General features: G+C 39.5%; 1 protein-coding gene across 1 annotated transcript in view; it reads left to right on the top strand.

The window, feature by feature from the left end:
* PTH2R (parathyroid hormone 2 receptor) overlaps positions 1–21527 on the top strand; it is a 76263-nt gene extending 54736 nt beyond the window's left edge. Inside the window, exons 9-13 of the mRNA XM_032413409.1 lie at positions 2175–2241; positions 10861–10955; positions 17894–18032; positions 19482–19523; positions 20792–21527. Coding sequence (XP_032269300.1) covers positions 2175–2241; positions 10861–10955; positions 17894–18032; positions 19482–19523; positions 20792–21187 — 739 coding nt within the window. The 3' untranslated portion in view covers positions 21188–21527. The remainder of the gene's footprint in view (positions 1–2174; positions 2242–10860; positions 10956–17893; positions 18033–19481; positions 19524–20791) is intronic.
* Positions 21528–24420: the final 2893 nt, after the last annotated feature.

Genomic DNA, 24420 nt, shown 5'->3' with positions numbered 1-24420 from the left:
GGAAAGGAATAAAAAATATACTGTTGAAAGGAAAGAGCCAGTTGCAGAACAGAGTATACATTGCATTTTTTGTAGGGTAAGGGAAAATAAGATTATAATATCTGTATCTGTATATGCATAAGAAAACACTGGAAGCATGTAAAATAAAGAAATAAAAGATGTTACCTATAAGGAGAGAGGCAGGGGCAGAGGAAGATAGGAACATGGGAAGGACTGAGATGTCTCAATGGCTGTCTTTTTATACAGTTTGATTTTTGAAATGAGAATGTATTGCCTACATAAAAATATTAAAATGTAAACATAATATAGTCATTACGTATGTACTGAAAATGTTCTACCTTCAAGAATAGTTGAAATAGCTTTTTATTATCCAGAATTTGTTCATTAATTTAAAAGTAACTTATTGATAAATTTATCATCTAAAATTAAATAATTATCATTATATCCCTAAAATTTCTTTTTTTTAAAAAGATTATTATTTATTTATTTGACAAAGAGAGACACAGTGAGAGAGGGAACACAAGCAGGGGGAGTAGGGGAGGGAGAAGCAGGCTTCCTGCGGAGTAGGGAGGCCCATGTGGGGCGTGATCCCAGGATCCTGGGATCATGACCTGAGCCGAAGGCAGATGCTTAACACTGAGCCACCCAGGCGTCCCATCTCTAAAATTTCTTTATAAAATTTCATTTATTGTCCCCACAATCAATGCTAGGTTTTGTCTAAGGAGAAAGAAACTGAGGCTTTTATTTATGTATCTTTAATGTATAAAAACTGCTTAAAGTGCTACATTAAAGTTTCAAGTGGAACTAGTTTTTCTCAACACTGTTCCAAACCAGTTTGAGTGAGATTGAATCAAACTTATTTTGAATTCAGTTCAATCCAACAAATATTTGTTGACTACCTATATGTTCTGTATTATTCTAGGCACTTAATAATACATCAGAAAATAACAATGATCCCTGTTCATGTAGAAACTAAATTCTAGCTGGGGTGGGAGTGAAGCAGAAGATAAACATAACAAATAGGTAAATTATATAGTGTTTTTATTAAGTACTGCTAAAAATGAACTTTTAAAGTTAAAGATAAAATCATGGATTTTATGTAGATACAAAATGAGCACTTGTCAAAGATATTTTAACTCACTAATTATGGAGGGAAGCAGTAAGATGTTATAACTTGTTCAAAGAAGAAATAAATCACATGCCTGTGTTTAGCAAAATGCATACTGAAATAAATTTATAAATACATGCAACAATTCAGTATTCATAAGGCAATGATCAATCACATTCCACTGAACACAACTAGTTTTCATTTCTATGCACAAAAATCATTTGCATCTAGTTTTCTGTTGCATTTCTACCAACAGGAATCATTTGCATTACTGTCAGCTTTCTATTGCATTTCGATGGATAAGAATGATTTGCATTGTCCCGCATCGGGCTCCCTGCTCTGCAGGGAGTCTGCTTCTCCCTCTGACCCTCCTCCTCTCATGCTCTCTGTCTCTCATTCTCTCTCTCTCAAATAAATAAATAAAATCTTTAAAAAAAAAAAAAAAAGAATGATTTGCATTATTGTCAGTATTCTACAGTACGTGGAGGTATAACATAAAATCACTGGAACTTCTGGAAGTAAGAGGACTTTATCTTTCCAGTGATAAGAAAAATGAAGTATCAGGTGCACCACATTCATTTATTTATTTATTTAGGATTATCTCAGAGAGAGAGAGAGAGAGAATTGGGGGGGAGGGGCAGAGGGAGAGGGACAGGGGAAGCACACTCCCCACTGAGCGGGGAGCCTGACATGGGGATCTATCCCATAACCCTAAGCCAAAACCAAGCGTGGGACTCTCAACCAACTGAGCCACTCAGGCGCCCCCATGTGCACCACATTTAAAAGAGAGTGATTTTTTGTGGCTCTGGAAATGTGGTTTTGAATCTTATTGCTATAAAAATAAACAATATTTATAATACTCTATAGCTAATAGTACAGAAACCAGGAGCCATTACACATTTTTTTTTTTTACTGGGTTGAGTGTTTTATGAGATTTGTTTTTGTCTACTTATTTTTTAATCAAAAGCTTGGGACTGGAATGTTCAGTAAAACTTAAAATGCTACTTAATTCTCACTGCCTATTTGCTTTGCCAATTTATTCATGAAAGTTTTTTTCATGTCTCAGATGCTGGGAACTTAGTGCTGGAAACATCAAGTGGATTTACCAAGCCCCAATCTTAGCAGCTATTGGGGTAAGTGTTAAAACCCTGTGTCATGGAAAGAAAGAAAAAGGATGCATAATTAAACTGCTGCTAAAACTAAGAGAAAGTGTGCCTCTCACTTTGTTCTACAAAGGTTTAGGAGACTCATATTACAGCAATAGCTGTTAGGAGAGTCTGGGCTGGGGATCATATCCATATTCATGGCTGACACTGAGATCCATGCAGAAAGCACATACCCTCCCTTTAATGAGCTAGCACATGGGTTCAGTTCTGGGGCTTCAGAATATCTGTGAACATTTACATGTTCAAGCAGCTGGAAGGTCCTAAAACTCTTCCACCTTTACATCCATTATGTTAGAGTTCCACTTCAACGTTCTGATCACTTGGTAGTAGTCAGGAGGAGGAAGCAAATAGCCAGAGAACAGGGGAATTACTAAGAGAGTGAAAAATGATAGTATGATTCATTATAAAGCATTTACTAAAGCTCTTACTTGGCATGCCGTCCCCAAGGAGTTAAGATGATTCCATATGGAAACATATCCCGCAGAATCCTGTCTGATAGGTCATGGGAAAAAGACTGGAGTAAACAATGCATACTGCGAGGACCTTTTATGTCTGTAGTATTTCACCTACATATTACATGTGTATTGTGAAAGAAAACAAAGTTACACTTCTTTGTGTCTGACACAACCCCCCAAAATGTTTATTCTTGACTTCCCTTGAAGATTTTATCTCATTAGCTTCTCCATGATTTGATGAAGAAATTATACTTGTATTAATTCAAGATTATAAACATCTTAAAAAGAGGACTTATGTTCCCATATTACCTGTTAAATCCCTTGAAAGTAATACAGCAGCACAATTTTTAACTAAATTTTTTTTTTTTTTTTTTTTTTTTTATTTATTTGAGAGAGAGAGAATGAGAGACAGAGAGCATGAGAGGGAGGAAGGTCAGAGGGAGAAGCAGACTCCCTGCCGAGCAGGGAGCCCGATGCCGGACTCGATCCCGGGACTCCAGGATCATGACCTGAGCCGAAGGCAGTTGCTTAACCAACTGAGCCACCCAGGCGCCCAGCTAAAATTTTTTTTGGTCTTTGTTCTCCACTTTTTCACATTTCTCATTTTGTTTTCTGTAGCATAATGCATCACCGGGTTTGTCATTATGTTGCCATGCTTGATGGCAGAGGGACAGCTATTAATGGGACTGAGGTTTTGTAGGATCTATCCAGAATCAGAGAAAAGCTTATTTATCTCATAGGAAAAATGCAGAAAGAGAAATAGAGAAGCTTGAAAAGGACTCTTCATTTCAAAAGCTCATTAAGTAAATGTTTATAGGGGGAAATAAAATGTGGAACACTTTCAGAGAATCCAGTTTGTATCCTTGTTAAAACAGCCTGTTAGCGGGGCGCCTGGGTGGCTCAGTCGTTAAGCGTCTGCCTTCGGCTCAGGTCATGATCCCAGGGTCCTGGGTTGGAGTCCCGCATCGGGCTCCCTGCTCATGGGAAGCCTGCTTCTCCCTCTCCCACTCCCCCTGCTTGTGTTCTTTCTTTCGCTGTGTCTCTCTCTGTCAAATAAATAAATAAAATCTTAAAAAACAAACAAACAAACAAACAACAAACAACAAACAGCCAGTTAGCAAATTAGACCCCATTTCAATGTCCTAGGAGAAGCTGGAAATGGACAGTGGATAAATGAATGAATGACTTAAATTTATAAACTCTTATCATTTTAATTTTAATGAAGTACTGCTATTTTAGTCTAGAGATAAACCATCCCATTAAACCATCTATTGATAAACTATATCCCTGGGGAACGTCAGTGAACTTAAAGTTACAAATTAACTTTATAAAGTAGTGTCTGGTGTTTACTACTCTGATTTCCCTTTTATCCACTGATATTTTATCCTCGTCTGTGCTTCCCAGCCTTTCATTTTTTTTCCTCCTAGTTCCTCCACTGTGTTTGCTTGTTCATCGCTTACCATCCACTTTTTAAGGGGATAACTCAGGTCTTACTACTTTTTTGTGTCCTCAGTGCCGTGTACTGGAATCGTGAAATAAGAGATAATTAAATATTATATGAAAATGTAGCAAATTTAAGAACATTAAGTTTGAGTTTTCATTTGATGAAAAGAAAAGACATATTAAAACTCCAAGAGATCCTTGCAAAATTAAGAATTGAAGCAAAGGATCAGGTCATGATCCCAGGGTCCTGGGATCGAGTCCCACATTGGGCTCGAGTCCCACATCAGGCTCCTTGCTCAGCAAGGAACCTGCTCCTCCCTCTGCCTGCCTCTGTCTCTCTCTCTCTGATAAATAAATAAAATCTTAAAAAAAAAAAAAAGAATTGAAGCAAAGGACAGTGGACAAAAGTAAATCATAGGACGTCCCCCATTGAAACAGTTGATTTTTAACTAAAGCTTTGTTTTTTGTTTGCAGATCTTAGTTACTCACATTGTCAACATGGATGAGAAGTTTACTTGCTGAGGTTTCTAAATTGCAAAGAAAAACAGTAAAGTTTGGTGATCATAGCGGTTCTAGAAGATTCCCTGTTGGGGAAAGGGGAAAGAGAGCTAGAAATGATGGTATACTCAATGCATATGCATTTTAAAGAAAACTTAGATGGAAGCCATTTTCATCTTCTTGAGTTAAATGATGACACCTCCAAAGCAAGAATTCTTAAGTGTTTTTCTAATATCACAACATCCATTTAATTTCAAAAATCATAGTCATGATCTCAGGGTTGTGAGATCGAGCCCTCTGGGGCTCTGTGCTCAGTGGGGAGTCTGCTTGAGATTCTCTCCCTCTCCCCCTCCCCCCATGCGTGCTCCCTCTCTTTCTAAAATAAATAAATAAAATATTTTAAAAAAAATCAGAGAAGATTCAAGAGCACCTTTCTGTTCACTGAGTACCTTTTTGTTTTAGTATAACAATTCAGTCATCACAGTTCCCTTTAAGATTCCCTCACTTTACTGTAGAACCAGTGTGTAAAGGAAGAGATGTGCCCCAAAACCCATCCTAGTGTTTTGAGTGAGGTGCTCCTTCCTCTCAGCTGTTCAGTGTCCTGAAGCCAGGAAGGATGATGCAAATAATAACAACAAATACTGCATAGTGCCCTGCAGTGGGCACTGTTCTTAGTGCTTTATTTACATAGATTTATCTAATCTTCTAAATGAAGAAACTGCTCAAGATCACAGAGCTAGTGAATGGTGGAGTGGTATTCTAACTTCGGGGTCAGTGTCCCTACCCAGTGAACTCCCTGCACATACAATAAAATCCAACATCCCCAATGGTCTAGGGAAGACCCTGTCACTCGTGCCTACATCCTTTACATGCAATACCTCAGCCACGTTGTTTTCCTTTCAGTTCCTTGAACCTGTCCACCTCTGCCTCCTCAGGGCTATTCCATATTCTGTGCTGTACCCTCGGAAGCCTGGGATGAGCTTCCTTCTATTCCTCACTTTAAATGCAACTTTTTCATGTGGTCTCCTTGATGCCTCCAATCTAAATTAGGTCACCTGTTATAATCCAAAGAGCAAGGTGAGGTTTTTCCTTCTCAAGATCATCACAATGTATAAAACTTCTGATTGTTGAATGTCCATCTTGTGCACTAAGCTGTAAGGTTTATGTGAACAAGAGCCATATTTTTCCCAAACTTCTATATTTCTCATGCCTAGCAAGCTACCTGGCACATAGTGGCCACTCAATAAATACTTGTTGAAAAAATAAAGCCGGCATATAAAGTAGATGCCCTGGGGAACTGGCAAGAGGGAAGAGGTGAAATAAGAGCACAAAGCAAAGTTCGGTATGATTACAGAACCTCTGAGTCCATTTCATGCAATCTTTTCATTTCCTGCTAAGCACAGAGCCCAATGCAGGGCTCGATCTCACGACCCTGAGATCATGACCTGAGCCGAAATCAAAGAGTTGGACGTTTACCCAACTGAGCCACCTAGGCACTCCACCAAAACTTTTAAATATAAGTCGGATCCCTCACTTAATTCTGGCTTTGGATATTAGAATAACAGAAATTCTATTAATTGGAATTTGGTTTATCTGGGAGTAAAATCTGATAAAATGTGATCAGAATTTCTAAGCAATATAGGAAAGAGTTTGTAGAGGATAAGCATTTATAGGTTCTAATTTGAAGAAATTCTATCAAGAGAATTGAATTTTAGAGATAATCACAGACTTCAGTATAAATTTAGGAGGAATCACTTGATTTTGGAATCATAGAATCTAAAATTATTGCACTGTTATCTGTGTTTTGTTCATACGTGTTAAAACTATGTTTAAGAGAACTAGAGTCATAGAACAGTAATTTTTGTTCTGAAAATAAATATCTGCAAATATAACAATTTGTTATTCACCTGTAACATGTTGATGTTGATTTGAGGATGATTTTTAAAAATTCTTCTATAGGGTTTGGAGAGTGCATATCTCATTCAATCAATTATCCATTCACTCATTTAACGAATCTTGATTAAATACCAAGAACATTGCAGGTGCTGTGTGAGGCAATGGGCATGATACAGTCAGGAGATAGACACCAATTCTCCTGAAGCTTAAGCAGAGTGGGTGAGGCAAACACTTACACGTGACAAGTGCTGTGGTGGGGCTGGAACAATTTCTGAGAAAAGCTGACATTCAGCCTGAAACCTAGGAATGAGCTAACCTAGTAAGGAAGGGAGAGCGGAGAGAGTGGAAGAATGATCCAGGCAAAGGGGACTCTAGGAACAAAGTCTCTGAGATAGCCTGAGGGGCCAGAGGTTTCAAGGCTGAAATTTGGAGTTCTTTGTTTCAATTCATCTGTGGTTCACTTTGAATACATCTTTAAACTTTTAATTGAGAAAGAATCTAGTGTTTATATTTGCATTATTTAAAAACCATATTTGCATAAAATTTGTTCGATGACTGGTTTTAATGCTTATGGGTGGTCATTTTATTCACCTCTCAGTTTCTTACTTCTTCGTTTTATCTGTACTTTGCCTGAAGTAGACCTTTAAGCAAAATTTTAGAGGAAGTTCACATGAGAGATACAAGGACTCTCTAAATAATTTTCTCTTAGAATTATTTCTATATCTTTTTTTTTTTTAAAGATTTTATTTATTTATTTGACAGAGAGAGACGCAGCGAGAGAAGGAATGCAAGCAGGGGGAGTGGGAGAGGGAGAAGCAGGCTTCCCGCGGAGCAGGGAGCCTGATGCGGGGCTTGATCCCAGGACCCTGGGATCATGACTTGAGCCGAAGGCAGACGCTTAACCGACTGAGCCACCCAGGTGCCCCTTTCTACATCTTTTAAAATGAAATTTAAAAAATCTCACTAGAAGTTTCCACTTGGTCTTGTTCTTTTTTCACTCCATTTGCCCAGTGTATAATGTCATTTATACGGGCTCAGATGTTCCCTTAGCACAGGAATTTTCTTCTCTTACATTCTTATTGATTCGTTCAATTTATCATAATCTTTTCTACAGAGAGAGAAATAAATCTGCATGGTGACTCTCAATTCCATGTCATCCATGTAATCATCTCTCCCGTCGTCATATGTGTCTTTGTTCCTTATCCCCCCATTTGGGAAGAGTCTTCAGTGGTCTTCCACATTGCTGAATGTGTTCTGCTTTGTTAGATCTACTGTTTGCTATTTCTAATATTGATTTTAAAACTTGATCATATTTTAGATTCTTTACAATCTTTTCTTAATCCATCCTGCTCTTCAAGAAATTTCTGTCTCGGGCGCCTGGGTGGCTCAGTCGTTAAGCGTCTGCCTTCAGCTCAGGTTAAGCCCTGCATTGGGCTCCCTGCTCTGCAGGAAGCCTGCTTCTCCCTCTCCCACTCCCCCTGCTTGTGTTCCCTCTCTTACTGTCTCTCTCTCTGTGTCAAATAAATAAATAAAATCTTTAAAAATAAAAAAGAAATTTCTGTCTCCATCTCAATCTACTATAACTCAACTCTCTTTTATGGGCAGCATGGTGCTGTGGTTGAGTCCCTGCTGCGTATCGTCCAGGCTGCATGGGCCTCAGAGCTCTGCCACTTACTGGCTATGTGACCAGGAATAATTAGTGGAAGCTGTTACTCAGGTTCCTAACCCACAAAATGGGGGCGATGATGGGCCTATCTCATTGAACTGTTGTGAAGACTAAGAGTCAATTCATGTCATACACTTAGAATAGTGAATAAGTAGTCGATAACTTAGTTCCTAATTAACCTTTATTCTATACTTCCCTAAATTATTCAGGGTAATTATTTGGAATTTTACCCAACTGGGGTTGGAGCTATCAGTATGTGTGTACATGGGTATATTTTGTTAACTGATCTTTTAAGGCAGCAAGGGTTTGTTTTTTTTTTAAAGATTTATTTATTTATTTGACAGAGAGAGAGAGCAACAGCAGGGGGAGCGGCAGAGGGAGAAGCAGACTCCCCGCTGAGCAGGGAGCCCAACTCGGGGCTCAATCCCAGGACCCTGAGATCATGACCTGAGCTGAAGGCAGACGCTTAACCGACTGAGCCACCCAGATGCTCCTAAGGCAGCAAGTTTTACCCAATCTTAGTTTTTATTAATTCTTTCCATAATCCATTTCATTGTCCTTAAATGCATCTTCTTAGTTATTAAACTGATGTATTGGATGTGTGTATCTTCTTTAGTCAAATTTCTGCCAGTTTTCAGTATTTATTTAGTGCGGTCTACTGGCCTGAGAACAGAGTTCCTGGTCATGGGCTTTTTAATAGGGATAGAGTTCAGGGTTGGCCCATCTGAAGCCATCTCTAATTCTTCCTTTTCCAGGGATAGGAACCGACCAGTGACACTCCCCAGCCGGCACTGCTCCCACGGCGCTGCCAGCCTCAGTGCCTACCCTTTTGTCCCTTGCACAGTAATTACACAGCATCGCTTTCCACCATTTTCACTCCCAGCTGCACTGTATTGCTGGGGGCTGTGGTCATAGGGAGAGTGGAATTAACGGGGCACAGCATAAGTGGCCATTCAGAAAGAAGCACTCATGTGACGTCTGTGAGCAGCTCTCACCCTCTTATTGAAAAATATTTTGCATCTTGAGCCAGGTGTTGCAGTGGGTGAGGATGAACGGAGATCCTCAGCTCTCATGTTTTGCATCTTTTTATCCTCCTGAAGAGAAGGTGTAAGATGGTGGTTAAGAATTCACAGTACAGACCCACATAGACATGGTTCAGATTCCCCTAATAGCTGGGTGGCATAGGTCAAATCACTTGATCTCTTTGAGCTGGCGTTTCTTCACCCATAATAAAGGGACATAAAAATGCTTCTCCCATATTCATGTGAGTTAAACTTGAGTGCTCAATAAATGGCAGCTCTTACTAGCCTGAAGAATCCTTCTTCCACCAGCTCACAGCTCACCTCTGTCCTTCCTCCCAGGTATGGGATTCATGACTCAGCCCCTGGTTCCTATAGAAAGCTGTAAAATTAGTGAGAGGTGAGAGGTTCCTACAACGTAGTCAGTGGTAGGATGGCAAAGAAGGTGGCAGGGGGTTAAGGGCTGATCCAGTTGATCATCTGTATCAGGGAGTGGGGCACATGAATTACCCCAAATTCTCTAAATTCCAGAAATGGTTGAAAACACTACAAGATGATTTATTTCCAAGAATACAGATCTTGATGGTTCTTCTCTTCCTGCTATTACTCTCCCACTGACACAAACCTACTCTTGACAATCCTCTTTTCCATTATTCCTAAGTAGTAGCATTTTCTGGACTGCAGACATCTTCCTGAATAAAGGGATTCTAGTGGTTCAGGCTTCTACTTCCTCATGACCCTGGATCTGAAGATCTTTTCTTTTTCTTCATTTTTGATCTCTTCACTTCCCTTGAGGGCCTCAGACATAAAAGGGCTTATCTTACCAACACCTTCTCCCCATTTTTAAAACCAGAACTTGATTGTCTCTGGGGGTGCACACACCTGTAATATTTCAAATTCAATCTAATTGCTTGCACTGGGGGCCTTTTCTCATACAACATCTTGTTTGTGTGTGTATATATCTGAGAAGTGTTTAAAAATTTTTTTTAAATTGAAGTATAATTAACATACAGTGTTAATATTAGTTTCAGGTGTACAACATAATGGTTTAACAATTCTTATGTTACTCAGTGCTCATCAAGATAAGTGTGTTCTTAATCCCCTGTATCTATTTCATCCATCTCCTCCCACCACTTGCTTTTTCAAAAAAAACCTTATACTTCACCCAATACTTTTCATATGTCATAAGAGAGACAGTGTCCCCCAAACAACTCTATTATTCCTCTCCCTAAAATAGATACAGAAGCTGGGAGTTCATTTCAAAAAGGGGAGTTGGTTATATTTATATAATAGGTATTATCCTTTATCCTGCCAGTCTGCCACAGGACTTTATCTGAACTTTGGTTTGGAAATTCCCCATGGATTCTGGCAGATCATCCTCTGGTATTTCTAGTTTCCAGTGCTGTTGAAACTTTTTATCTCTATGTTTTCATGAGGGCAACTCAAGAATCACTAGCTGTCCAATACCTTATCTCAGAGTCCCTCATTCACATTTGTGGAATAGGTAATTTTCAGTTTTTGAATACAAAGAAGTTCAATTTATATAAATTTTTATAAAAATCTTGAAGGCTACCTTAATAATGCTTTGTAATATTACCTTCTCTTTCAGCTCAATTTTATTCTGTTTCTGAATACCGTTAGAGTTCTGGCTACCAAAATCTGGGAGACCAATGCAGTTGGGCATGACACAAGAAAACAGTACAGGTAATTGCAGGACAGGCACCCACCAGAGGAAATATTTGGGTTACTATTTAGAGTAAAGAACAGATATTGATTGATCTGAAATGTCTCTGAGAGATAAATTTATGAATATGAATTTTCATTTGGTTTAATTGTGCAATTTACCAGAAAAGTATATGTATTTTAGGAAAATATAAATAACCCAAAACCTTTAATGTGCTTAAATTTTAAGTATTAATTAATATAATTTTTTTATCTGTTATTAGCATATTGGAATTTTCCCATAAACTGTGTGACTTCCTAGAAAATCTCTTGTTGATGATCTTGGCAGACAATTTTATCTGCATTCTTAAAATAATATCTTCATAACTGAAAATATCAAGAAAGTGAGTTTGCTGTATTGTTTCCAATCTGTCCATCAGACTGGCCCCTACTGAATATAAATTTTTAAGAACTTTCCAAGGTACTGATTGAGTGAGGTCCATTATTCAGTCTTCCAAGAAGAAAAGGGCAAATTGAGAGTTTATGATCATTATCGAACTATCTTAAGGGTGTGCCAACTTTTTCCAATGATCATTTTGGGAGTTCTGGATAATAGCAGCCTCTACCCAACTGGATATACACATCCATTAGTCTGGTGGATTTGGATTGATCTTTATAATCCCAAGGCAATAACTATTTCTTTTTGTCTTGGATTGTTATGAAATGCTATCTGAGACACAGAAAGGAAGAAACCATAGTCAGCATTTTGGTCCTGTGTCACAAATGTTCTCGAAACCCTTTGTTGAGTCATTTCCCTCTACTGTTTAGGCAACATTCTCTGTCAGGCAGAAAAGATGATGGGTATGGACTGGAGTCTGGAATAGGATGCACAGTATGAACAAACCAGCAGCTGTAGGCTCCAGTCATTTGTAATGTGCTGCAAGCAGTAGTGTTGTAAAGTAAATTGTGCCTAAGAGTTTCCAGTGAAGGGCCATGCTATACTCATAGCATGTCTCATGTTGCATCCCACTGATGAAGACAAAGGCCAAAGGATGATAGAACAATGGAAAATGTAAATAGCTTTCCATTCTTCTCTGTAAAGTGGAACAGTACAAAGGTTTTTGAAAGCTGTTTATTTCTCTAGCCCTGAATAAAAGCTCCTTATTTCTCTAGTTCCGAATGATGTGAACTTGTACTTTCAGTTAAAAGTTGCCCAAGAGATTTGAGAAACTCTGGAAGAACAAAGGGTGAATTATCTTAAAAAATAGACTAGACAATATTTTGAGTTCATTCATAGGAGATTATTTCTCAAAATAATGGAAGAGAAACATTTATCAAGGATTGAAATAATCTACTATTCATAATTCAGAATAAATTTTAAATAATCTGGGGCCCGGAAGTTTTTAAATTTTGGAGCCATTAATTTGAACAGGGTCTAGACTAATAGTAGTCATGGAAAGTATTTTCCAGTCAAATACATTTTTTTTTAAATAGCTGAAACAGTATTCTTACTAATGTCCGAAGTTAAGCTACAGATAAAACTATGGTGAGGAATAACTCTCTTTCTTTTTGGAGAGAAAAATGTGGGTACTTACTTGGCAGTGATTTGGTAATTCAATTCAGTATTTAGTTTCTGAGGCCTTAGATTACCAAATTTAAATACCTTCTCACTTTGTAAATAGACCTAGAAAAATGTAATTTGTGTCTTTGTCCCGGTGAAATTCTATCTATGAGGCTCAACTGAGTATTTCAATTTACACCCACTCATTTTTTTGTACCTTTAAACTTATATTTCATTTGGTTATTACCTTTGTCAAACAAATGTTCAAATATCAAATATTCTTGCTAACAATGAAAAAATATATGTATATTATATTTATATTTCCAAATGGTGGCATTTAAAACAGTTTTTAAACACATTCTCATGCATATAACTCTCTGAAAGACTGAAAACATCTTTCAAAGCTGAGATAGTCTCTCCCGGTGAGCATGCACACATACACAAAGAAAGACTTTAGAAAAGTACATGGTATCCCTTCATTGATATAGTGGCTTAAAACTGAAATGAATTGCCTTCAACTCAGGTCATGATCTCAAGGTCCTGGGATCAAGCCCTATGTCAGGCTCCCTGCTCAGCAGGGAGTCTGCTTCTTCCTCTCCCTCTGCTCCTCCCCACTGTTCCGGCTCTCTCTTGCTCTCTCTCTCAAATAAATAAATAATGTCTTTTAAAAAAAGACTGAAATGAATTAATACAATCAGCTTTTAAGAAATTGTTTATTTTGAGATAACTGCAGAGTTATATGCAGTTATAAAAGTAATACAGAGATAAAATAAAACATACAAGTAATACAGAGTTGTAAAAATAATACATATATATATATAATATATAAAATATATACCCTTTACCCAGTTTCCCTCGAAAGTGACATTCTACATAACTGTAGTTCACATCAGTAATTTTAAAACAAAAAGGATTTTTAAACACACAGAGATTGTGTAGAAAATTAAATAATCTATCAGATTTAACAACAGGACTAATGCATTATTTTGTCTTTTAAATTACAACCCAGTCCCCTTGCAAAGTAAGAGAAGATTGCCAGGACTGGAAGAACATGAGATATGAAAAATGCAACATTCAGTGGAAAAGAACACTTGAGTGTTTTGGCTAATTTGACTTTCCATTCAATATTAGACAAAAATTATATTTATTATTTTTTATTTTTGGAATAAATTCAACCAGTGTTTGTTATGCAATATCATAGTAAAGAGGACAGATTTTAAGGTTGAATTGTCTACTAATTGTCTAGCTTTGGGTGAATACTTTCCTTTCCTGAGCCTCTATCCTCATCTGGACATAGGAAAATAATGGCTCTCTCACATGGTTGGCAGAATAAAAGGAGGCAACCAGTACAGGATGTGACAGGGGCATGATAGCCAACAGCTTCACTGACTGAGTGCCCTTCTTGTGCCATGCAAGAGATTCAAAGTTAAGAAGACATGGTTTCTGCCTGCGAAGAAAATTTGAGAGAGAGAGTGAGAGAGATACTGATTTAATTAAAGTGAGGACAATGCCAGTAGAGAAGCACTTACAAAGTGGTACGTGTATAGAAGAAAGGGAAAGAGTAATTCAAGCTCAAGAGGGATTGAAAAAGGCTTAGGGGAAATATTACTTTTTTAAAAAGCTAAGTTGACTCTTAAAAGTAGCGATTTCCCAGCACTTTTCACCTGGGGAGAGAGATATTGCAAGAATTGGGTATCTATTTTCTAAGTAGGACGCTGAGTCCCACACACCATTTGATTCCTTTATATTCCTCCCATGGCTTTGCCCTTGGACGCAGAGCCACCACCATGTCTCCAGCAAGCCAGAAGGCCACTTTCAGCTGGTACACCCCTGATCATCTCATCAGACAGCTGTGCCTTTTCAGAGAGCCGGGCTGCAAAGATGTACAGTGTGCATGAGTGACCAGATGGACGCTGAGCAAATCAGTGCCCAGGATGGCTGCATGATTTGATGTGAATGGAAAAATCCATCTTTATGAGTGAACTGACAGACAGATGACCCATGTATCCATTGGCCCAGCATATGCCACTACTTCAACTTATTCACTGTCATTGAAGGATACATTTTAAAAGAGGATGTAATCGTAACTCTTACACAAATATAAATGAACACACCTCAAAGATTTTATTTCACTCATTAATGAAGGAACTGGTAAGGCATTACACATGCTTAAAAGAGAATTATGAATGCTAAAATGAATTTACAAATGGATGCAAATTAGCAAATTGTTAACATCCACAGGGTATAATTAGTGGCATTCCATTGGACACAATTTGCATTTCTATGGACAGAAATTATTTGCACTGCTGTGGTAGGCAGATTTCTAAGGTGCAACCTCCAAGATTACTACCTTCCTGGTGTACATGCCCTATATAATCCTCATCCCCCACATACCTTCTTGAGCAAGACCTATGATGGGATAGTCTCTCCCTTGATTAGGTTACGTTATATAGGAAAGGTGATGGGGTAGTCACTCCTGTGACAGGCAGCCTGGAGAGAGATCCTCCTGCAGGCTTTGAAGAAGTAATCTGACATGTTGTGAAGGTCTGTGATTAAGACCTGAGGGACCTATGGCTAGGACCTCTCCGAAACTGGGAGAGACTAAATGGATATTGGTTTAAGCCACTAACTGTGGTAATTTGTTTCATAGCAATAGAAAATGAATTCAATTACTATCTGGTTTTCTACAAATTAACTTCTATCTCTACAGAGTTGTAAAAGAGCCTAATCATAGATAAAGAGAGAGAGAAAACCCAGATGGCTGAGCTAGCACGATTCCCACTAAATTTAATCTGACAGCTTTTTCTTACTCTGCATTGATCCAAACTGTCCCTAAACTTTTACATTTGTGATCATTTCACAATGTGTTGTATTCTTTCTCCCTCTCTCCCCTTCCTCCCTCACTCCCTTCCTCCCTCCCTTTCTTTCTCTTTCTTTCTTTCTTTCTTTCTTTCTTCTTTCTTTTTCTTTCTTTCTTTCTTTCTTTCTTTCTTTCTTTCTTTCTTTCTTTCTTTCTTTCTCCTTCCTCCCTTCCCTCCTCCCTCCTTCTCTCTCTCTTTCCCTTTCTCTCTTTCTCTTTCTTTCTTTTTTCTTTCCTTTTCTTTCTTTCTTTCTTTCTTTTTCTTTTAATCTAGTTTTTGGCTCCTAGTCACATACAATAGGAACAATCAAAGTTAGCTTGATTTTGAGAATAGTCCCCAGGGGGATTTATCCATTCATCTTAAAGGAGGAAAGAGAAAAGAAATTTTCTTTTCAGAGTGCTGTTAACCAAGACTTCTAAAGTTCTGCGAGTGTAGTTAATGCTGTCCCCCTTTATCTGATTAGACTGAATTACAGTATCATGAAGGTACTCACAGTGTCTTGCTCATATATGCAGTGATAGGAAGAGGGTAGTCACTAGTCAGAATTCAAGAGGACAAGTGTATCCCAAAGAGCCTCTGGAAGTTGAAAGGATGAGTTAGGTCAGAGAAATCCATTGTCTTATCAGGGATGCTGCCTTGAATGAAACAGACTTAAGGTCGAATTTTCAAATTAAGTAGACTATAGGTGAGTCAAGGTAGGAGGTGTGGGACTAGAGCAGCGTAGGAGAAAGCCCATAGGCCACCAGGGAAACTATGGGTGTGAGGCAGAGCAGATGGCTCTGAGCCAAGAGGAGCAGATGGTCAGGGCACTACTGAGAGATACGAGAGGCAGAGGAGAATGAGATGGGGTAGGTGTGCAACTCCAAATGCCTAAATTAGGCATTTCAGTATGATTCTGTGGGACACCCAGCTCCTGCAGGAGCTGGAAAGATGGTTATAATAGGAAAATGGATGTGTCTGGAAGATGATCCTCCCTAGGAAAGCGTTAGACTGTGAGAGCTCTTATAAACTTCTAGGCCCTGTTCCCTCATTTTAGAAAAAAGAAAACTGAATTACAATCACTCAGGGAGTCAATGGCAAATCTAGAACCCGAATCCATTTCTGTTTAGCTTCACCCACACAGCTTGTTTCCAAGAAGAGAACTAAGTATATAAGTAAGTACATAAATAAGGAAGGAAGGAAGGAAGGTAGGAAGGAAGGAAGAAAAGTAGCTGGAAGTAAGACCAGTAAGAAAGGGAGAAGGTTGCAATTGAGATTACTGAGGTATAAATGATTTGTAAAGAAGGGAATATTTGAGAAATAAGAAAGAATCAGCCAGATTTGACAGCTTCTTGGATAAAAAGTACAAAAGAACACATGGTGTGCTTGGATGTACTAGCTATCTGCTGTGCAAATGGATTACCGCAAACATCTGTGGCTTAAAACAACACACTTGCCGTTTAACTGTTTCTGTAGGTCAGGAACCTGGGCACGGTTTAGCTGGGCCTCCTGCTTTAGGATCTCTTATGAGGCTCAACTGATATGGCAGTCAGGACTGCAGTCTTATCCTGAGACTGGGGAAGAATCCACTTCCAAGTTTATGAGATTGTTGACAGAGTTCAGTTTCTTGCTGGCTGGTGGCCAATGTCCCCTCTCCTTGTCATCTTTCCCACTAGCTCACCACATGGTTAACTTGCTTCCTCGAACCAAACAAAGGAGAGAGTTTGCTAGTAAAATGAAAGTTACACTCTTATGAAATGTAATCACAGAAGGGACATCCCATCATTTTGGCTGTAATTGATCAGTTAGAAGCAAGGTCCAGGTCTTTGCCCGCACTCAAGGGGAGAGGATTAACAAGAATGTAAATACCAGGTCGGGGATCATTGGGGGCCATTTTAGAATCAATCATCTTAGAAACCTGGGGTTCCTCCAGTTACACAAGAAAATGTATATGAAGAGGTAGTTAAGGGAAATAAAGTCAAATTGCTTAGCTTGCAAAAAAAAAAAAAAAAAAGCACAAAACCTAGAACTATAGATATTTTGTAGAATATTTGACAGAGGATATTTAGAGAAAGTAGAAAGTATTGGCCACATGAAGTTCATAAGAAAATACAAAATGATTAATGCAGATCCAACTGTAAGAAGAGACTAGGGAGTAGTTAATTTTAAAATGAACAAAACAAGCCAAAATGTGGCCTATGAAAGTAAAGACAGTTAACATGGATTGAGGTAATACTTGTTTTAAGTCTCAAACATACATGTTAAAATAAATTTAGGACAGAAAAAAGGGCATTTCATGGCTTTATGAAAATAGTATCCTATGCCAGGAGAGTGGAAATGAGATTAGAAAGATTTAAGGTACAATAATCATGGGAAATGAGAATAAATGACTTGATTTAGCATAAAAGGACAGGAAGAAGAGGGAGGGGGTAAAAGCTAGCAGGAGCCATGGGGTCCAAAGAGATGGAAAAAATGCAGCCCCCGTTAGCTCTGCTAAGCTTCGCTTTTTTCCCAGCAAGCTGTCTCTGCTGACAGGCACTCGAAGTTGATGAATAAAAAGGCTTGGTATTCTCTTTCAGGAAACTGGCCAAATCAACCCTGGTCCTCGTGCTGGTCTTTGGAGTGCACTACATCGTGTTCCTGTGCCTGCCCCATTCCTTCACGGGGCTCGGCTGGGAGGTCCGGATGCACTGTGAGCTCTTCTTCAATTCCTTTCAGGTAGACAGTGCCAGCTAGTAATGTGGTTCTTGCATTTTGCTTTTATTCCCCCACCCCTTGCAACTTTGTTCTCTGCCCCTCCGTCTGGCTTTCATGGACCTGTCCCCAGAGGGCCATGAAAAGGCAATACTCTCTGGAGCCTGTGCTTTTAACCTCTGACCATAGCAGGAGCTGCTTCTCACAAACATGCCTGGGCAGTGAGACAAGAAAGCATTTTGTTGTAGAATATGTAACACGTACAGAGCAGCGCGTGTCTATGGAAAATAAACAAAAGCCAAAGAAAAAGCAGACAGGGAAGAGGGGGGAAAAAGGGAAAGGAAGACAACAAAGAAGAAAAGGTAGCTTCTACCCATTTTATCTCATTTGAAAATATGATTACCATCACCCCTCACTTGGCTCTCTGCAGACACCTCTCTTCTCCTCCTGGCCACTCGCTTGCCGCCTCCCATGGCTGCCTTAAATCTAGTCTCCATCCAAGGGTCTGAAGGATCTTAAAAATAAATATGGTCATGTCCCTTATCTACCAGAAGTACCCAGAGGTTTCCCACTGCACTCAGAATAAAATCCAAATGCCATTTGCTGGTGTGCCCAGCCCCCTGTGGCAGGGATCCTGTCCAGCTGTGACGTCGAGTGCCATCATGTTCCCGGTTGCCGGCTAAGTTTGAGCCCCACTAGTGTTCCTCGAGCTCATTCTTGTCTCAGGGGCTTGGACTTACAGTTCCCTTTGTCTGGAAGGCGCTCCCCGCTAATATTCACAAGGCCTGGCTTCTTTTCACTCAAACCAGCTTAAATGGTCATCTCTTCAACTCAGTCTTCATTCAATGTATCTTCTCCATTCTTCTTTTTCATACCACTTGTTTGGCCTGCATAACCCTTATTATCTTACATTTTTCTAGTGTGGCTAGTTGTTTATATTTTATCCATCATCTGTATTTCCTTCTAGAATGTAGTCTAAGGGAACAGGGACCTTGTCTGTCTTGATTGAATTGTTTATCCCTGGCATGCTGAGCAGTTTGCCCTGTAGAAGCTCAATAAATATTTTTGAATGAGTGAAACAAAAAGTTTCTTTGTCTTTTTACCATATAATAGCCTATGTCTGTAGTTTCCAGCATTCACAGTGTATAAATATCTCTTACCAACCAGGGAATATTCTGTGATCCTTGAGTGAAAACATAAATGAAGCTAATATAAGCTGATAAGAAATCAGTTATTTGTGTGTCTTGGAGTGTTTTATTCAGTCACTTGTTTGGTTCAGCTGACACCAAAGAAGGATCTCAGAAAAATATAAACTTAAAGATTTGGAAACACCAGGAGAGAATAGTTCATATAATTTTCTGAAGGAAGCATAACACAACCCAGTTTTGCAATGTATGTATTGTGATATAAGACACTTCAGTGCTGTGACCTTCTTGAGTTGTCAGCATGCTAACTTTCTCTTTTGTTCCCCAGGGATTCTTTGTGTCTATCATCTACTGCTACTGCAACGGGGAGGTAGGTTTGAAGAAACCCCCCCCCCCCCGGACATCCCACAGCTCTAGCTGTTAGTAAGCTTGTAAATGGTCATCGCGGGTGACCTGAATCTCTTTAGGATCCCCAGGAATTACAGGAAAAAATGAGCAGGGAGAAAGGAGATATTTCAATCATACATGATTTTGAGAGAGCAAGAATTAATATAAATAGGCTAGAGTCTCTCTTCTAGCACTTTTCAATGTTGATTCAGTTGGAAACTCTGATAGCAAAAAACCAACTTGTTGGAATGTAAATTGATACTTGGAAGGACAGTGAATTCCATATTCCAGTCAATACTTAAACTGATACTCAATTTCAAGTCTCTAAGAAACTAAAAAAAAGTTTTCTTGGGATAAGAAAGAATATTTTGATATTTTCAAAACTATACAATGATGACAGGACGCTTTCAGTTCATTTAGGGGTTGGCTGGAGAGAAGTAGCCCTACTGTTCTTTTAGGTGACACCAGCATACCAGATTTCCACTGTTTTCCACGGAACTTCCAGATAAGCTCCTTTTTGGTAAATGGCAATAGCAGTAGAATTGAAGCTTCAACCACAGGTTGGAAGCAAGAATCCCACCCCATTAGTAATGCATTTGCAGTGCCTGCTTTTCATGTATAAGCTTCTTCCCCATTTTTTTCCTCCTTCAGTACGCCTATGCAAAAGTGATAGTATTACATTTCAGGTTGAGTACCTTCCATGCCATTCTTCAGCGGGCTGGCACTATTTATCTCTCCTTCTCTTCCAACCCATAATCCTCTTTTCCCTCTCCCACAAGTCAGATCTTTCTTTCCTTTTAAAAAAGATTTATTTATTTGAGAGAGACAGATGGATCGCGAGCAGGGTGGAGGTAGGGGCAGAGGAAGAGGGAGAGAATCCCCAGATTCCCGGCTGAGCGCCCAGCCACCAGGGGGCTCTATCCCAGGACCCTGAGATCGTGACCTGAGCCGAAATCAAGAGTCTGATGCTTAACGGACCCAGCCACCCAGGCGCCCCAAGTCAGATGTTTCTATGGGCTGCATTTCACATTATATTAGAATGCTAATCTTGGATCAGTCCTTCACCTCTCTCAAAGCCTCCGTTTATTCATCTCCGGTAGGATACCTATCTCCAAGATTTTTCAAGGTTGAGAGAGAGTATGCACATCAAGTTGCTTTGCCCTTCACCATCACTGAAGGGCAAAGGTCCATGTAACAAGACTGCAGGGTCTCCCTGATGGTTTCTGACGCACAATGTTTCCTGCGACTTAGGTTCAGGCTGAGGTGAAGAAGTTGTGGAGTCGGTGGAATCTCTCCATCGACTGGAAAAGGACGCCCCCCTGCGGCGGCCACAGATACGGCTCCGTGCTCACCACGTTCACCCACAGCACCAGCAGCCAGTCGCAGGGGGCAGCCAGCGCTCGCTTGGTGCTCATCGCTGGCAAAACCACCAGGACGGCCGGCCGCCAGCCCGACAGCCACGTGACTTTACCCGGCTATGTCTGGAGTAACTCGGAGCAGGACTGCCTGCCACGCACGATCCACGAGGAGACCAAGGAAGGGAACGCGAGGCTGGGAGAGGAGATTGCAATGGTGGAGTCTCCCAGGCCCTTGGAATTTAACCCAGACCCGCAAGGAAGCAGGGGAGAAACCGAGGATGTTCTCTGAGTCAACATCTGTGACTTCGAAGAGTTGGTCCCTCTGGTTGTGTTAGGCGAGCTTGGCTGGCATTCCTCTGCTTGAGCCCCAGAACTGAAAATTCGGGGTTCAAAGTGTTACTTCACAGAGGTTTTCAGGTTGCATGAACTGGATTCTATAAATAGTAAAGACACAAAAGGAGAAGTGTCAGTGGAGTAGTTTGTTACCTTCTTTTGGCATTAAATTCTCTTCTGAAATGTTGTGTGGTACTTGCTCTGTGATTGTTCATTTTTTTCCTGCTACTTTTGGGTAGAAAACGTTTCAATTGCTTGGCTCTAGTTTTCCCTCATAAAAATATTGCTCTAGGTATGATAGAGATCATTCCATATGTGTCATTTCCCTTTTAAGAAATTAGCAGTCCTTTTTCTCATTTTAATGTACTTCTACCACTGCATTCCTTTGGCCTGTGCATAGGAGCAATTAGGGTCTGAAAACATACCTTGCACAATGAAAGAGCTAAGCACAAGTACACACTGGAAAAAAAAAAAGTGGCTGGACTTTGATAAGATAATAAATTTGTGAAATATCTGTTTCTTTCTAGAAACAAGGAAAATTACTCCAGATAGTACTGCACCTATTCCTTCTTTTGAATGGCTCCCCCATGACCAGCCAAATCTCAGGTGTTCAGTCCTCCGTAAACATGACATGCCACCCGGTTTGCTCCGTCAGTGAGCTTGTGTCTGCAAACTGGTTCTGTTTGTAATCCTGTGTACGGATGGTAAGGCACACTGCATCGGGGCCTTTCTCGTCTTTGTTGTATTACTATATTCCAGATGGCATGTGGAATAAATTAAAAGTTTGTTTTAAAGATACATTTTGGGTCACTTTAAAAGATTTTCTCTCAGCGTCTAACTTTGTTTTTGAGAACCAACCAAATGTTCCTTCCTCAAAACTACAGAGATCAGCATGTAGCTCCAGCACTTTCCCGAACTTGAAACTTCAGTCTGTTGCAATAGTGAAACATTTATTGAGTGTATGTCGGGTACCCACCATCCTGCTGGTTTTTACAAACATTAACTTATTTAATTCTCACTGCAAACTTATGGTTCAGTTTCATCATTGTTACCCTCTTTACAGATGACAATGTGACTCGTAGAGGTGGAGTGACTCACCCAAATTTGCACAGCTAGACATTGATGAAACATGGTTTCAGACACAGATCTACTGACTTCAAGTCCTGTGTTCTTAAGCATTATGCTCCACTATCACCAATGTTTATGTTTCCTATTAACCAATCAAAGCATTCAATTAATTTCTTCTGGGTAGAGTGCCTAAGAACTCTTAATATGTCTTAGCCTCTGACCTTCATGACATTTCCACTCTAGTAGGGTAGACAAATATATATAGGAAATGAAAATATTACAGAGCAATGTGTTTCTAAGTGAAACAATACAGGTCAAGCTGATCTGTCTCATTCTGCTGAATGATTTAACCAACATGCAACTGGTGTCATGATGAATAAGGTATCCTGATGTCTACACACCATCTTAAAAAATATTATACTTTCCTTCTATGCACATTCTTGCCTTCCTCTTCTGTGCCACACAGAGGTAATTTCCTTCCCAACCTGTTTATGAAGGTGCCATTGTACATATTTAATTCATCTGATTCTATGCTTTATTGTCACACCCCATGCTGTCTCCTTATCAGGAGAGAATGATCATGGGCTGAAAGACTAAGTTCAGTTCTATAGCTAATTTTCTGCAAGTCTTTATAAAAACACTTAGCTTCCTTTGTAGTTCAAGTTTTCTATCTTTAAAATGAAGATAATATCCGTCTACCTTAGTGAAATGTTCTGGTGGTAAGAGAAATCACATATTGAAAGCACTTTGTAACATAAAAATACCATACAAATACTTGATTTGGGTTGTTGTTACATTATAGTTTCAAGTTAAAATCTGGCTTTGCCCCATTATATTATAAAAGATCTTATTGGTCAGTGCAACATAACAATTGTTAGAATATATATATATATCTTTTGATAATATGGAAAATATTAAGGGTTCTTACTTTTCTTTCTTTTTTGAGAGAGCGTGCGCATGCATGTGCATGCACATGAGGTGGGGGGAAGGGCAGAGGAAGAGGGAGAGAGAGAATCCCAAGCAGGCTCCATGCTGAGTGTGGAGCCCAACACGGGGCTTAATCTCATGAACCCGAGATCATGACCTGAGTTGAAATCAAGAGTCCAATGCCCAACTGAGCCACCCAGGCACCCCAAGTGTTCTTGCTTTCTAAGCCAACCCCACATTTTAAGGCTAGGTCACTACTCCTTTATGTTAACAAGTATGAGTATAAGCCTCAGAGTGATCAAAATTTTCTTTAAAGTTGAGTTATTCATAAATTAAACAAATATTTACTGAAAGCCTATTTTGTGACAGATACTATGCTATGTGCTGGGGCCATAACAAAACATAAGGCATGGGATGCCTGGGTGGCTCAGTTGGTTGGGTGTCTGCCTTTGGCTCGGGTCATGATCCCAGGGTCCTGGGATCGAGTCCTGCATCCGGCTCCTTGCTCCATGGGGAGTCTGCTTCTCCCCCTGTCTGCAGCTCTCCCTGCTTGGACGCTCTCTCTTCTCCCCTCTCTGACAGATAAATAAATAAAATCTTAAAAAAAAAAAACAAAACATAAGGCATAATTGATTCCCAATAAGGAATAAAGAACTCCTTAGGTGCATGCTAAGGCTCTTTACCTTATCTGTATACGCACATTTTTCTTCTAGGTTTTGATGTTTGCATCCAATTAGACAATAAATTATACCACTCTTGATTTTATCAAGTAAAATATCAGGTAGTTACCAAGGATTGGCTGGTCTAGATTCAGAGGTGCAAACTACTGGCTGGTTAGCTAAATTTGGTCCATGGCTTTTGTTTTATTGCTCTGTCAAGGGATTGCAGTATAGTGTTAAGTTGCCAGTTTTGAAAATATGAATGTTTCCATGTAAAAGTTACATTTTCTGAATTATAAAAATGTCAGACAATCTTATGAGCCAAAAATCAGCTGTTAGAGCTGAGTGGCGGTTGACCTCTTCAGATGGGGCAGCAAAGGTGCTAGCATACCCAGTGCCCACCTGGCCTCACCCACTTATTTCTGTGACCTGCCTGGGCTCCAGACCCCTTTAATCTACATCTCTTGATCTAGACAATGCACTTACATAAAACTTTAACAATAGTTTTCTAAAATGTTCTTGGGGAGTGACATTC

This window comes from Phoca vitulina, unplaced genomic scaffold, assembly GCF_004348235.1.
Source record: "Phoca vitulina isolate PV1807 unplaced genomic scaffold, GSC_HSeal_1.0 scaffold1, whole genome shotgun sequence".
Taxonomy (NCBI): Eukaryota; Metazoa; Chordata; class Mammalia; order Carnivora; family Phocidae; genus Phoca; species Phoca vitulina.
This window is presented reverse-complemented; position numbering and strand designations above follow the sequence as displayed.